Source organism: Ursus arctos, unplaced genomic scaffold, assembly GCF_023065955.2.
Source record: "Ursus arctos isolate Adak ecotype North America unplaced genomic scaffold, UrsArc2.0 scaffold_10, whole genome shotgun sequence".
Classification (NCBI taxonomy): domain Eukaryota; kingdom Metazoa; phylum Chordata; class Mammalia; order Carnivora; family Ursidae; genus Ursus; species Ursus arctos.
Window position 1 is genome coordinate 49,683,409 of NW_026622764.1, and position 16,334 is coordinate 49,699,742.

General features: G+C 41.9%; 2 protein-coding genes and 1 non-coding gene across 6 annotated transcripts in view; 1 reads left to right on the forward strand and 2 right to left on the reverse strand.

The window, feature by feature from the left end:
- The window catches only part of ELF1 (E74 like ETS transcription factor 1), a 102,160-nt gene extending 86,828 nt beyond the window's left edge, over positions 1 to 15,332 (reverse strand). For 2 of the 3 annotated variants that reach the window (XM_026493366.4, XM_048215531.2), the window contains exon 1: positions 14,771 to 15,332. The gene's annotated coding sequence lies outside the window, so the exon portion shown is untranslated. Of the gene's footprint in view, positions 1 to 1,662; positions 4,395 to 14,770 lie in introns of those variants that run through there. The other variant, XM_057308253.1, reaches the window with a different exon arrangement.
- TRNAE-UUC (transfer RNA glutamic acid (anticodon UUC)) lies at positions 14,669 to 14,740 on the reverse strand. Its single transcript has one exon. It is a non-coding gene; the product is annotated as a tRNA-Glu (tRNA).
- A 12-nt stretch (positions 15,333 to 15,344) lies between the features above and the next one.
- WBP4 (WW domain binding protein 4) overlaps positions 15,345 to 16,334 on the forward strand; it is a 69,031-nt gene continuing 68,041 nt past the window's right edge. For both annotated transcript variants that reach the window (XM_044381848.3, XM_026493367.4), the window contains exon 1: positions 15,345 to 15,579. In XM_044381848.3, coding sequence (XP_044237783.1) covers positions 15,578 to 15,579 — 2 coding nt within the window. In that variant the 5' untranslated portion in view covers positions 15,345 to 15,577. The remainder of the gene's footprint in view (positions 15,580 to 16,334) is intronic.

Sequence of the window (16,334 nt, forward strand, 5' to 3'; positions counted from 1 at the left end):
TGCTTAAAAATTATGACTTGCTCCTTTAAAGCCAGGATTAAAAACCACTCTCACTGTAGAATCCTATGCCATTTCAATAACATCCCGAACTTTAAAAACCTCATAAATATTTTGAACTTTAGAATTTAGTTTGACCCACCTTAATAGACATTTCCCAAATTTAAGGGTACTAAACTAAACATGTATAATCTGCTTTACAGATTAAGAATTGAGACAATTACAAGTTAGAGAAATAAGTCCCCAGGACTTACCAACCTCTCTCTACCTTGACTCTTGCTACTGTTTCCCCACTATCCTTTCTCCCCATTCTTCAAGACTCTCCTAAAGTTCAGCTGAAAGAAACTATAAGAAAAATGATGAAACCTTAAAAAAAAATAGTGAGAAAGAATGTGCCTGTGGGCAATAAATTATCTGAAGTATCTAAATGTAGGAATAGAGAGATTAAATAAAATAGGATATTTTTTAAAAAGACATCTGATACTCTTGGGGCACCTGGGTGGCTCAGTTGGTTAAGCATCCCACTCTTCATCTCAGCTGAGGTCTTGATCTCGGGGTTGTGAGTTCAAGCTCAGCAAAGAGTCCAATTAAAAAAAAAAGAAAAGAAAAGACACCTGTACTCTCAAAAACAGAAAGCAGATACTATATACAAACATAGATTATAATAAAAAATGACATCAGGGACACCTGACTGGCTCAGTCAGTGGAGCATGTGACTCTTGGTCTTGGTTTGTGAGTTTGAGCCCCACACTGGATGTAGAGATTACTTAAAAATTAAGTCTTTATTAAAAAATGGCAGCAATAAAAACATTAAATTCTATTTTGTTGCAGAAAAAGACATACAGAAGGGAAGACAGTTCATCAGACAGTATTTACTAATGATCTCAAACCACTGCTAATCTTTTTTTAAAAATCCCTATACCACATTATTCCAAATAGATATTCAAATGTAAGAAAAGGAAAAGCACCAGAAGAAAATATAAACATCTGTATATTATTTGGTAAGGAATGTCTTGCTATGTATGACACAAATGGCAGTAAAAAGATAAGGAAAAGGATGACATCTGACTACATAAAAATTTAAAACCACTATAACCAAAGCTAAGGCAAAGGAAAAACAAGGGGAAAATGTGACCAAAAGTCCTATAAAAAAAGAAAAGAAAACAAAAGCTAGTCTTGGGTTTGGCTTCCACAGCCAAATACATATGCTGAAACTCAGCAAATACTTCACAAAAAATAAAGTTCGTGCTCCACTTACAAAATCAAAACTAGAACTATTAGGCAACATCTTGCGGGTGCGTAAGAAAAATGCTACAGTGGGAGCCGCTGCAGTGGGTTCACTCTGACAGAAGACAGCCTTGGCCTCTTCATCACTATCTTGATACACGGGGCGCCTGGGTAGCTCAGTCAGTTAAGCGCCCAACTTCATTTCAGCTCAGGTCACAATCTCAGGTCGGGATCCAGCCCTGCGTCGGGCTCCACACTCAGCATAGAGTCTGCCTGAGGTTCTTTCCCTCTCCCCCCTCACCCCCGTGTGTTGGTGCGCACGCGCGTGTGTGTGTGTTCTCAAATTAAAAAATCTCATTCGATGAACACCCAATTCTGTTTTAAATTAAAATAAAACATTTAGGGACGCCTGGGTGGCTTAGCTGTTTAAGTGTCTACCTTGGCTCAGGTCATGCTCCCAGGGTCTTGGGATCGAGTCCCGCATCGGGCTCCCTGCTCAGCAGGCAGCCTGCTTCTCCCTTGGCCTCCCGGTTCCTCTGCTTGTGCACTCTCTCTCTCTCTGACAAATAAATAAAATCTTTTAAAAAATAAAACATTTAAAGTAAAAAGATTCATGCATTTTATATAAATTTTACCTCAAAAGAAAAAAAACCCTAAACAATCATGAAAACTATAATCAATGCTAAGCATGCTGAAGTATTTAGATGGAAATGTACTAATACCTGCAATTTACTTTAGATAAAAGAATAAATGTGTGATAAGGCAAATATTCTAAAATGTTAATAATGATAAAATCTAAGTGGCAGATACATGAGCAAAATTTCATCTTTGCTGTATGTTTAAAAACCTGTGTAGTAAGATGTGAGAGAAAAAACTATTATTGAAACAAACACTCTAACAGAAAAATTGGGTACTGAGCATGAATATGCACTTCAAAAAAGAAACGTGGCCAAACACAATAGAAAATGTTCAAAGATATTCATTCTCAAACCTTAAAGCAGAAAAACAATACCGTTTTTCACCTATTAAAATAGCAAAGAGTAAAATGATTAGAGAGGGTGCCAGGGAAATAAACGGTCTCATATGCTATTCATGAGAGTAAAAGAGTATCATTCCAGCAGGCAATTTCACAATCAAAAAGCTTTAATTCATAGATCCTCTCACCCAGCAGTTTTAATCCTAAGCATTTATTCTAACAAAAAAATACACAAAGATGTAGATACTCAGCACTATCGTTCACAAAAAAAAAGAACTGTCATGTAAATCAGATGTTATAGAGACTGTATTTCATCATACTGAACATACTGTATTATTCAGCTGTTAAGAATGATTATCTGTATAAAATGGTGTAGACATGAAAAGTCTCCAGAATACAATTAAGTGAAATATGCAAGTTATAAACAGTGCCACAATCAACATTTATGCACGTGTGGTCCATGTTTCAATATCTGAAGTAATAATCAACTAAAAGTTAACAGTATTTATACTGCTAAGATTTTTATGATCTTTATTATTTGTTTTTCAGTATTTAAGTAGTTTCTATATGCCTGGCACTGTTCTATAGACTCAGGATACAGTTTACCTATAGATTCATGTTAACAGTTCGGGCACAGTCCCTGCCCACATACGAAGGAAATCAACAAAGTGACACAGTGACCAAGAAAACCTACTTTAAATAGAGACAGCCTCTCTGAAAATGGGACAGCGGCTTTGAGAACTGAATGATAAGGAGCCAGTCATACGCAGCAGAGGCCGGGGAGGAATACTGTTTGTAGAGGAACTTAAAGGAGCAAACAAAGGTAGGAGTAAGCACCAAGCTTCTTAGAGTGCAAGGAGGGAAGAAATAAAGTGGATAGAGAAGTACTAACACTGAACATGTTACTACTTTTACAATCAGGAAAACTGATCAAGCTAGTTTCATCTTAAAAATACTAAAAACTTTTACCACTACCCCAATCATACTAGAAGACAAAACTTTGAAAATCTTTCCTTCCTAAGTGCTTGCCATACGTATCTCATGTAAGTCGTGCTAGAGCTATCAAAAAGCATTCAGAAAATTTCAAAATAGAGAATTCTTGGGGCAACAGTTCTCCAAGGCTAGTTCACAGAACAGATGCATAAGAATTCTCTGAAGACATGTGCACAGTCCAAACATACATTCCTGAGTCCTACACCCAAGGTTCAAATTTATTAAGTGGGACTCAGGATCTCAGGATTCTCTATTTTTTACTTCCCAGATGACCACAAGTTAGTATAGTGACAGACAGACCTTCATACCCCAGCAGGCCTGACAGCCCTGTATACATATGTAGTCCCAGTCCTAGATTAAGTCTGTGAGAAAGTCGTAGTTGTATTCGGTAGATCCTATTTAGGAAATCAGCAAGGTGTGTAATATGTTTTTCAAACATTTCATAGATCCAAAAAAGATATTCTATAAATTCGCACTTCTCCATTGAAACAACTCCAATCATTTGACAACCCCAAACTCATCTACCATTCTTTCTCACTCCCTTCACAGCCAAACTTCCTCAAAGATTTGTCTATATTCCATTTCTTCACTTCCCACTCATTCTTTGACTCATTCTGATTCAAATCTAATCTAATCCTACCCCTATTAAACCACTAAATCTGTTAAGTCAATGACCACACAGGGTAAAACCCAATTAATGCTTTTGGAACTTGTTTTGTTAGACCTAATAAATGCTCTCTCCCGGTTTTCCCCCAATTCTGGAGTACTTTTCCTTGGTCTTCTCTGCCCCACCTCCACTACCTCACCACTGAACACAAAAGGTTCTAAAGATTCCAGTGAAAGCCCTCTTCTCTCTCCAAACTCTCCCTGGGCAAATCCACCCATTTCTGGGGTTTCAACTACCAAATGTCATCATCTCTGCTCAATTGCCCTTGACAATCCCCTTAAATTCACTGCTGAAGTTTTACCACATCAACAGGTCACACTGGCAACCAATATATCATCTGAATAAACATAAATGAACCATTTTTCCCTCTGTCGTTCAATCACAAGATAAAGTAGGTGATTCATATTTAAAAGCCACATCCTAAGAGAAGATACAGGATTTTTCTCCTTACTTCTACTCCATTCTACCTCCCTACTCCCTGGTTTAAAACCCATCAACGCCTGCCATCTCTGCTTAAGACAACATTCAAAATCCTTTTTTTTTTTTTTAATTTTATTTATTTATTTGACAGAGAGGGACAGCCAGCAAGAAAGGGAAGACAAGCAGGGGGAGTGGGAGAGGAAGAAGCAGGCTCCCAGCAGAGGAGCCTGATGCGGGGCTCGATCCCAGAACGCTGAGATCACGCCCTGAGCCGAAGGCAGACGCTTAACGACTGAGCCACCCAGGTGCCCCTCAAAATCCTTTTTTTAAAGACTTTTAAAAATTTATTCATTTGAGACAGAGAGATACAGAAAGAGAGCATGAGCAGAGGGAGAGGCAGAGGGAAAGGGAGAAACAGACTCCCCGCTGAGCCAGGAGCCCTACCCAGGGCTGGATCCCAGGACCTGGAGATCATGACCTGAGCCGGAGGCTGATGCTGAACCATCTGAGCCACCCAGGCGCCCCAACAATCAAAATCCTTGCAGACGCCTATGATGACTTATATAATCTGATACCTGCCCCGACCACCCCCCACCCCCGCCACTTTCCACACATCTCAGCCCTCAGGGCCTTCTTTCATCTCCCAAAGGACACCCTTCCTCTCCCTGCTTTGGAGCTTTTGCAAAACGCTACTCCCTCATGCCTCCCCTCCCTTTCCATTCCCCTCTTCTGCCTAGCCACTGCTAACTCATCCTTCAGGTCTCTATTTAAATGTCATTTTCTTGGAGAAGCCTTTCCGGTATAGCCTTTCCACCTACTCTGTCAGGGGTCTCCCTGGTACTCATGTAACATTCAAGCACACTTTTTACTTGTTCAATCAGCATCTGTCTCCTGCACTAAACTGAAAGCTTCATGAAGATCTTGTCCGCTTTCTTCATGGTTCTATCCCCAGCACCTAACACCTGAATATCCACCAAATGAATAACCTCAATCTCATTAGAGGTTTTTATAATCTTAGAACTCGCATATCCAAATATAAATTCAAATTTGCCTTAAAAAAACTAAGGTAAAACATACATAACATAAATTTTACCATCTTAACCATTTTTAAGTGTACAGTTCAGTGGCAGTAAGTATAATCATACTGTTGTGCAACCAATCTCCAGAACTCTTTACATCTTCAAAACTGAAACTCCAGAACCATTAAACAAATCCTAATTCTCCCCTTCCCCCAACCGCTAGCAATCATCGTTCTAATTTCTGTCTCTATGATTTCGATTACACTTGATACCACAAATAAGTGGAATCAGACAGTATTTGTCTTTTTGTGACTAGTTTATTTCCCTTACCATGATGTCCTCCAGGTTCATTCATGTTGTAGCAAACTGCAGAATATCCTTCCTTTTTAAGACCGAAAAATATTCCACTGAATGTATACACATTTTGTTTCTCTGTTAATCCACTGAAGAATAGTTGGGTTATTTTCACCTTTTGACTATTGTGAATAATGTTGCTGTGAACATGGATATACAGAGTTTCCTTGAGACTCTCCTTTTAATTCTTTGGGGTGTATAGCCAGAAATGGGATTGCTGGATCATACAGTAATTCTATTTCAATTTTTTTTGAGGAACCACCATAATGCTTTCCATATTGGCTGTACCATTTTACATTTCCATGAGCAGTATACAAGGGCTCTGATTTCTCCACATTCTCTCCAACACTTGTTATTTCCTGTCTTTTTTTTAATAGCAGCCATTCTAATGTGTGCGGTTTTGCTTTTATATAAACTTTATGGGCTTTCTTTTTCCTACAAAGTTGTGGTAAAAAGCCCCCTTAAAACATGCACTATATAAAAAAAAAACATGCACTATAAACAAACGCAAGACATTCTAGAAGATAATGAAAATGGAAAAGAGACAGGATTTTAAGGAACAATAAGAGGTTCATGTGCAGTGGCAAAAACAAACAAAACAAAACAAAACAACCAAGGGAAAGCAAATAAAGAAATGGCATTCCTACTCATATCTGAAATTCCCTGATGCCAACTGCCTGCTTGGAATCCCTTAAGCCTATGTTCTGCCTTCCATCATGACACTTCCCCTCACCCTTACGCACACCTGTGTACCTTCCCAGAGTGCTGGGACTCGGTCTGCAGTCAATCTCTTCCTGTCACACCCTTCTTTCCTACTTCATCTCTTACAACGGGGTCAGTGCCTGCCCTACTCAGTGGGTGATTGAGCAGCAGGGCCCTAACCTTCCCAGTTAACAGGGTCATCTCTGTCCCCTGGCATATGGGAGTATCAGTGACAAATACAGATGTCAGGAAAGCTAGGGTAAAACAAATCTCATTACAACCTTGAAAGTTTGAATTAAATGTTTAATTAAATCTGGAAACAGATAAAAAGCTATACACAAAGCAATATATCAACACATCCTAAATCAGAAATGTATCTTGGTCTTGGGATTTTAAATCCAAAAGAAAGTTTAACTAAATTAAAAGATTAAACTACAAATAAATATTTAAGATCATATAGAAGGACCATCTAGACATAGAAGTCACTAGCTAAGTACCCTTCCAGAGATCTAAAATAAAACAAAAAGTTTAAATCAAAGTTATTTATTTCATAGTGAGTAGTCTGCATTCAAAAATAAAATTTTAAATTTGCACACACAGGTACGCACACAAAGCTTACGAAACAGTTGTTATTCCTTTATCAAAATTCAAGTCACCTATACTGAAATTAATTTTCAGAGAGCAAAATATTTTACATCTATGTTTGTGAAAATGAACCCAGGTGTGAAAAGTACAAGGAAACACTAACTGCCATTAATCCTAAAACAGTCACCATCCCAGCATAAAAAGGCAGTTCCTGTACAATAACAAAGGGCAAGCTAAAGAGCAAACTAAAATTTTCTTTATATAAGTACAATGTCATTTACAGTTTTAAAAACGGTATGATAGAGGTGCCTGCGTGGCTCAGTTGTTAAGCGTCTGCCTTTGGCTCAAGTCACAGTCCCAGGGTCCTGGGATCGAGCCCCATGTCAGGCTTCCTGCTCGGCAGGAAGCCTGCTTCTCCCTCTCCCACTCACCGTGCTTGTGTTCCCTCTCTTGCTGTCTCTCTCTGTCAAATAAATAAATAAAATCTTAAAAAAAAAAGTATGATAATGAAACCACTAAAGATTAAAAAACATAAATACATCTCTAACTTTACCGGCTCTTTGTCCCAATACTTAGGAAAGGAGCAAATGAACCATGAGTAAGTTGAAAGTTACTTTCCATACCTTAAACAATATCTAAATAATACTGTTTTCTATCCAGCAATGTACCTTATAAACCTAGATAAACATTTGCATTTTCACCATTCATAGTCTACTTCATGTAATCATCAACTATAGAATATAAGATAAAAATGTTGCAAAAAAACCTTATAAAAGTCACCCCAGTCCCATTCATTTACTTTGAAAAGGTTAAATAAAATGAAACCACTTAAAGTATATCATCATGTGTCATGCTACACTTTTGAGTAAAACTCAAAGAAATATTTAATTACTTAAAATCATTAATATTCCATTTGAAAATCTCTTTGTTACCCAAATGTAAGGTCCCTAAGATGAAGTATCAGGTAACTTAAGGGGCTAGGGGTCCAGCTGGTACTTCATCCACTCTCCTCCTCAGACACCACATTCATAAAGAATGCACAATTGCTAACCTCAGAATGCTGCTTCAGCCCACTTCTGCTTTACTGTTAACACAAATTTCAAGCGCTAACTGGCTACTCCACCCCTCCTGACACCTCAGGGAACACAAGCCATTTACAACATTGGGCCGTAAACAGCTCTTCTGCTGGGAAAGTTTTATTTTGTCAAGTTCTAGACAGAACCATTTCCTGAGTTGCAGAGAGCACGTAAGTCTTTCACAATCACTATTTCATCGTGATTCAAGCTAGTTTACCAGTTTAATTTGTGAGCAGACTGCCCTTCTAAATAAGTAACATCGAATAAAATCCAAATTGTTTACATAAATACACTTAAGGCAATTTATCAAAGCCTGGAGAACTTCTAACAATAAAATTCAACTTTACAAAAAATGAGAAGGGAAGGTCACTTTCACTTAAGCAAAGAAAAGGGGGAGGGTGGAGAGTTTTCAAATATTTCTCAAGAGCTACAACTGTCAAAAACAGTACCATATGCACTATAATGTAGGATGAAAAAAATTAGTACAATAGAAGGGAAAAAAAGACTATTTTACAACATACCACGATGTTTATTTTTTAAGAGTTATTAATTTTGGGGGGGGAGCTCCAGGAAGAGGGAGAAGCAGCCCCGGGCTCGATCTCAAGTACTCTGGGATCATGACCTGAGCTGAAAGCAGATCCTCAACCAACTGAGGCATCCAGGCATCCCTGCCAGGATGTTTTAAAAAACACACTCTTTGATAGGAAATTTCTGGAGCAAAGAAGTATCTAAAAAGCTTTCTCAAATTTCTTTGCAACTTTTTAAAGCTATCGATTGTATTTTAAATTTCCTTTATTTAAAAGCCTCAAAAAATAAATTTCAACTTTCCATTTAATTACCATAACCCACATATACCGACATAGAACCATAATGAGTTCTAAAATAGTGAATTTCAAATGAATGAAGTTTTATTAGAATTCTTGATGATATTAAGTCCAAGTTATACTGTCCACAGGGTGGCAGTCTCACAGCCTTAAATTTGTCTCTAAATTCAATGTACAATTTTAGTATTCAAAAAGCCACACATTCATACACACACAAGTGGACAATAGTAGTTTACTGTCTGACCAACCCTAGAAGCAAAAATTGCCTGTTCTCTCAAAAAAACAAATAAACAAACAAAAAACTATACTTTGTAACCTCCCTATTTCTTTTAGAAGTATTTACTTCCTGACATCCTCAATTTTTTCTTCCACTTTACCTTTTTTTTATCTGATCCTTTGTATTCTGCTGCTACCACCCTATTTAAGGAAAGAATAGAGACAAGGAGAGCTATTAGATGATTTCTGTACTTGTGGAGACACTCCACCTTATTTAAGGCCTAACCCAGAGGGAGAGTAGGAGCAGGAACAGGAATGGGAAGATGAGAGTGGACACTACAGACACAATCCTTCCATCCTCCAGTTCATCCTGCACACTGCTACCAAATTAATTTCATCAAAACACTTATATTACTAGAAATCCCTTCTCCCAGCTAAGTAAATTCCTTATCTCCAAATTCAAAGACCTTCACAATCAGAACCTTCCAGAATTTCCTATCCAGGTGCTCTGGAATAGTTAAGGGGATCTGTAAAATAAACTTCACTTTGAATAGACCTTCCCCCAATTTCCTGGTTTTCATCCATTCATTCAAATATTTTAACATTCTCTGACTGCCAAGCACTGTTCTAGGTACTGATGGTACAGAAGGGAACAAATCGAAGTCCCTGCTTCAAAGTTATTCTCTTGACTGGACAGTATTAAGTGGAGAGTTGTTAGGGGTAAGGGGATAAACCCCTTAGCACTTCCAGCTCTCTGCATATAGAGAAGCACCACTGGAGGCATACTAGTGGTTGGGGGGGATGATAAAGACACGAGCGATCTGACAGCACTGACATTGTCTGCTGCAGGCCCTAATCTATTTTTGCAGACTTATTTCCAATTCCTATCCTACTTGTACCCTCAGTTCAGCCAAAATGTGCTAGCAACTGTTAATGTGCCTCTGCTCCTGCCTTGCTTTCCACTACATCATCTCCACGAGCAAAAGCCTAACCAGACTTCAAACCCCATCTCAAATGTTGCCTCCTACAGGAGGCCTTTCCCCATTCACTTCACGTGAATCCAGATGTGATATTCTGGAGGACTTCAAACCCATATAACCCTTGGCTTAGTTCCCTCTGAGCATTTATCACACTATACGTCATATCATAATGTTCTGTATAGGTTAACCTCCTTCATCAGCTGTTTACTGAACACTTGCTAAATTCCTGGACTATCTAGGAGCTAAACTGCAGTGTTAAATTATTCCACTAATATTTTTAAATGCTTACCATCCAAATGATAAATATAAAATGTAAAGACAAAATATGCTTTTTATTACTTCAATCTTTTTTTTAAGTTTTGTTGATATAATCAGAGTAGAATTCAATGGTTAGGTTATTTACTGAGTTCTGCAATCACTGTCACTATTAGATTATTTTAGGACATTTCAAATCACTCTAAAAAGAAACCTTTATCTCCATTAGCAGTCACCCCAAGCCATGCCCCTGTAACCACTGCCCCCTCATCCCCCAATCCTAGGAAACCATAATCTATCCTCATTCTCTTATAGATTGCCTATTATGGACAGTTCATACAAATCATATATAATGTGGTCTTTTTGAGCTGACTTCTGCTTAGCATAACGACCTTAAAACTGACCCATAATGTGATATGTATCAGTGTATTCTCTTTTATTGCCAAATAATATTTGATCGTATAAATACATCTCATTTATTTGTTCAGTTGATAGACATTTGCACTTTCACTTTCTGCTTATGAATAATGTTGCTATAAACGTGTGTACAAGTTTTTGTGCAGGCAGGTTTTAATTTCTGTTGGGTATATACCTATGAATGGAAAAGCTGGGTTGTACGGTAACTCTATGTTTAACATTTTGAGGGAACTGTCATCCTGTTTTCCAAAGAGATTGCACACCATTTTACAGTCTACCAGCATTGCATGAGGGTTCCAACTTCTTCATGACTGTTTGAATCGTAAAGAGCAAGAATGATTTCACCATTCAGTATCTTAACCCTCACGGAGCTTATATGGAAGTAAAAAAAAAAAAAAAAAAAGATAAGAAATAAATGGAGGGGCGCCTGGGTGGCTCAGTCGTTAAGCGTCTGCCTTTGTCTCAGGGTGTGACCCTGCGTTCTGGGATCGAGCCCCAGGTCAGGCTCCTCCGGTGGGAGCCTGCTTCTTCCTCTCCCACTCCCCCTGCTTGTGTTCCCTCTCTCGCTGGCTGTCTCTCTCTCTGTCAAATGAATAAATAAAATCTTAAAAAGAAAGAAAGAAAGAAAGAAAGAAAGAAAGAAAGAAAGAAAGAAAGAAAGAAAGAAATGGAAACAAATGTGTTCATTTCAGGTACTAAGAAAAAGGACAAAACAAAAGACAGTGAAGTAACCAAAAAAAAAAAAAAGGGTGATCAGAAAGACCTCACTGAGGAGGTAATGTTGACCTGAAATATGAAGAGCTGGAGGGGGAACATTCTAGGCAGTGGAAACACCAAGAAATAAAGGTGAGAAAAGAGCAAGTTTGGTATGTTCAAGGAACAAAAAAGAAGCCAGTGTGGCTGACTCATAATGAAGAGGCAGAGAAGATAGGAGATGAATTTGGGGAGTTAAGCAGAGACCAGATAATATTCGACCACAGTAAAGTCCTTGGATTTTAAATGCCATCATTTTTTAATCCCTTATATTTCTTTAAACATAGTTTATCATCTGTGAAAACAGATATTGAATGGTCACATATCTTCTCATTACACCTAATAGTAGCAAATCTTAGAGACTACTTGGGTAAATAAGTACCATTCAATTAGCATCACTTTACTCTGTGGCCCAAGAGAGGACACCTAAAACATGACTACCAATGGCCTTTTTGGTAACAAGGCACAAGCATATGAATGAAGCCTTACAAATTTATCACTGAGCCTTAACCCATTTAAGGTGTATGCCTTATCGACAGTAACTGGCAGCTCAGTCTTAGACTACTAAGGTCATTTTCAATAAAGCACACTAGTAAGAATATAGTTGCAGATAATCCTCAGGATTTAAACCTAGATTTCATTCTTCCCAATTGAATTCTAACTAACTGATTGCTTTTCTCATTCTATTAAAAATTAACGTTCAACTGGTAAACATAAAATATGGGCACAAGTCTCTATATTGCTTGAATTTTTTAAAACAGTAAATTTTCACATTTTACCGCTATACTTGTTTTTCTCAAAGGTGGAAATGTTTTTAAAATTCCAGTAACATAAATGTTACTCCTTTGATAAGAAAACACGTTACCTAGTCAAAATTTATTAAGGTGAAATTCTCTTCTACCATCCCAGCTTGATCTCCCATGCCTCTCCCTCCAGGCACTGTGTTCTGACTATTCACCAGCTTCATACTTGTTGACCCCACCTCCCCCTCAACCCCCCACCCATCCACCCACCCCTCCCAGCCCCCACCCATCCACCCACCCTCCACTCCCCTCAGCTTTAAGATACCCATTCCCCATCAGGAGAAATCCAACCAGTTCTTCAAGGTCCAGGACAAACACTCTCCCCTCTACCTCTCTTTGCCAGCTCTCAGGAGTAGAAGTGATATCTCACCTCTATTCTGTAGCACTCACTTCTGCAACTCAGATACTGTCTTACCCTGTGTGGCCCAGTACACAACAATATAAGAACCTGAGAAATATTGTCACCAAACTACTCCCCTCAGCATACCTTCAGGTATATATAAAGCAAAGCTATTTGCAATTCCTGGGTGCTCAGGTGTAAATCACACCCGTTTTAGCACCCTTTGGTACAATATGATACCAAGTCATCACAAAATCCAAGGTCAAGAAGAGTTAAGACCTCTCCGGAGACACGGCAGAGGGGTCTTTCCTTCCTTTCAAATTTCGACTGAATTCTTTAGTAAATGGTTTCTTAATAATGACACAACCCACTCTTCATTTAAATAAAACCTTCCCCACATAAATAAAACTTTTCCACTTGCATTACCTATTCAAGAATTGCTCAACAATTCTTGCAACTCTATCTAAAGTTTCTGAATGATATTATCAAAAATTTATGGCTATAAACCCAGAGTACAGAGAAGGTGGAAGATTCACACAAGGTCAAGCGCAAGCTAATCACAGAAGCGAAAACACGATTCCACTCAGTATTGTATCCACAACCTGCTAACACGAACCTGAACATCAGGAACTTTGAAAGGCGTGTGATGGTGCTTGTCATAAATATTCAAATATTTGAGTTAATGAAGAGATAAAATATTTCCAGTTACGGAACTTTACTTATAATGTAAAAGTGATTAATCCTTAATCATGCGAATCACATTAACCGATTATTTCAAAACTCACTGTGTAGTTAAAATATAAAAGTTTGGGAATGCGCACACTAACCACCAATCTTCTGCTCTTATTAATGGCACTGACCAGAAACCCATCCACAAGAGCCACTTTTTTCTTCTCCATTTGTTCCCCAAGGCCCAATGGACTATAATCATTATAGCTCACCCCATCTTCTAATTTCAGCTTGCATATAAGATAACGCTTTTGTTTCATTTACAGCTCACATGCTGCTGACACAGCTGCCCCTTCTTTGTAATAAACACAGGGCTTCTATATTTAAAAATACAGTGAAACTTTGTTATAACATCCCCTCCCCAGTCTCCAGCCAATTTTCTCTCTTCCAAGCCCCACCTCCACCCTAAAATTTTTCTATCGGCGGCGCTGAAAACGTTAGACCCTTTGGAAAGTTAAATTTCTTCTCTAAAGACATCTCATCATAGTGGTATTTTTCTTCTCCGCAGCATGTGCGCGCGCGCCTGTGTGCGCGCTTTAAAGCGGGGCGGGAGGATTCAGGGGGGCGGAGGATTCCCTTCCCCAGAGGCCTTCCCAGGCAGTGGCACTCAAGTTTGTGGCTCTGGAGTCCGCGGGACTTTTGTGCGCTGAAAGCAGCGCCCCCGAGGTCAGGTTGGGCCGAGCTACGCGGCGGCCTCGGCCGCTGCGGGACAGCCGGGTGGACACGCGGCCCATCGGGCGGTGACGGGCAGCAGCGCGGACGGGAAAGCGCGCCCGAGGGTACCGAGACTCGCCAGACCGCCACGCCGCCGCGCGCCCCGAGACAGGCGGCTTTGTGCCGGGGGGCGGGGGGTGGTCCCGTAAACAGCCGGCGGAAAGAGAACAAGGACTCCAAAGGGGGTCCGGGCTCCCGACGCCGAGGGCAGGGGGTGAACACGCCCCGCGTCACTTGGGACCGTCGGAAAACCGCGGACGCGGAGGGTGTGGGCCCCAGGGGGGGCGCTGGGAGGAGATAAGGCGAGGCCAGAGTTAATCATCACCTCCCGAGCGTCTGGAAAAGGACGACTCAGGGCGGAGGGGCTGGAGGGCAGCCCCTGGAAAGTGAAACTCCCCGGCAGGCAGCTCAGCCCCGCCAGCCAGAGGAGGGTGGCGAGAGACCCCAGCGCACTCGCTCCTGTAGGCGGCCGGCGCAGCACAGGTCACGAAGTCACCAATGACTACCTAATGCTCGTTTTTCACAAACTCATCAGGAGAAGGAGACAGGAGGAGAGCCAGAACATTGGAAATAAAATGAATTCCCCCCCTTGGGCTTTTTTTTTTTTTAAGAGTTCTTACGTTCCCATACCGGGAGTCGAACCCGGGCCGCCTGGGTGAAAACCAGGAATCCTAACCGCTAGACCATATGGGAAGTACTGATAGAGACGCAGCCGTGACTCACCTGACAAGCGCACGCGCCCCCACTGCCTCCGCTTCGCTTCCCCGCGCCGCTGCTCCCCACGCCGCCTCTGCGCCACTCGAGCCGCCGCCGCCGCTGCCCACGCGTTCCCGGAGCAAAAAACTAGCCCGGCCCGTGCGCGCGGGCGTCGCGGGGGCGGGGCGGGGCTACTCCGCCGCCTCCGGAAAGTTCTGAGGCAAAGCCCAGCAACTCGCGGCCCCGAAACCAGCTGTTTCACCTTTCTTTTTCTAACTCCGCCAACAGCCCCCAGCCTACAGGTTCGGGTTGCTTCGCTGGTCAAAGTGCGTGCGGACTAGTTGGCAAAGTTGAGGGCGGCGACGTCTCGGGAAACAGCTGTTTGCGTTCGGGGCGGAGGCGGCGCGCGAGCTCCTTGGCCACGAGCCAGCGAGCCTAGAAGGGTGGAGGTTCTGGATCCCAGGGGAAGAGAGAGGGTGAAGGCGGGATGATGCGGGGACTTGAGGCGTGAGGTTTCTGTCCTTCGGCTCAGTTCCCGTCGCGCTTTCACCCCTTCTCGGTGACCTCAACCCCTTTATACCGACCCCACCTCTCAGGATCCCGGAGTACCGCCCCGTAGGGGGAGGGGAAGAGGAGGAGATTTCGAACGCGGATTGAGTCGCCTGGGCACCCGTAGTTGGGAACCGTGGAACCCTGGTCCCGGGTAAAGAGGGAGGTGTTCGCGTTTGGAGGCTCCGGTGGGCCTCGCGGCGGGCCGGGTCCAAATTCGCCCCGCGTGGGGAACACGAGCTCGAGCCGCACCCGGGGGCGACGCGCGGAGCGGCTGGTCCAGTCATGTGAGTCGGGTCTCAGGCTCAAACAACGAGGTGTTGTTTCTCTGGGCGTCCCTTTCTCCGCCGGGTCTCGCCCTCCACCACCATACCCCCCCACCTCCTTTCGGCTGGAGGCGTGACGGAGGTGCTCTTAACTCGCTCGGGACCGGCACCAGACCGGCAGGGCCGGTTCTCTGGGCGCTTGGAAATGCTATCCTGCCGAGCGCCCTGGGGGCCTGAAGCTCGGGCTTCGGGAGGGAGGTTGGCGGCCAGTTGAGGTTGGACTGCTGCCCGCGAAGCGACCGGGTTGCTCCCTCACTTGCACAGTTGGGGGTCGCAAGCACCCTATCCGTTTCTGTAGCGCTTGAACCCTGGGGTATTGTGAAACTTGGGGGTTGGACTCCGGCCACCGCCGCCTTCTTCGACTGGTATAAACGGCCAGTCCTGGTTAGCGTAGCGACTTTTTCCGCCCGCTGAGTCTTGTAGGCTTAGAGGGCCCTTGGCTTTTCCAACTCTCTCTTGCCCTGAGGCTCAAGAACAAATTGTATTAACTGATAGTCTCCCACTGAAGGAGTCTTGTTCTTTGCTCTTTTGGTGGAAATATAAAACAAACTTTAGGTTTTTTCAGGCCTCCATTACAGCAACCTCCCAAAATACCAAAAAGTCATAGAGAAGATAAATTTTTTCCAAGATGTTTCTTATTTCTTCACACTGATGACAGTGGCAAATGAGGGGGAAAATTTTTTTAAGCAGTTTTATTAAAGGAAGTTTTAAATCGG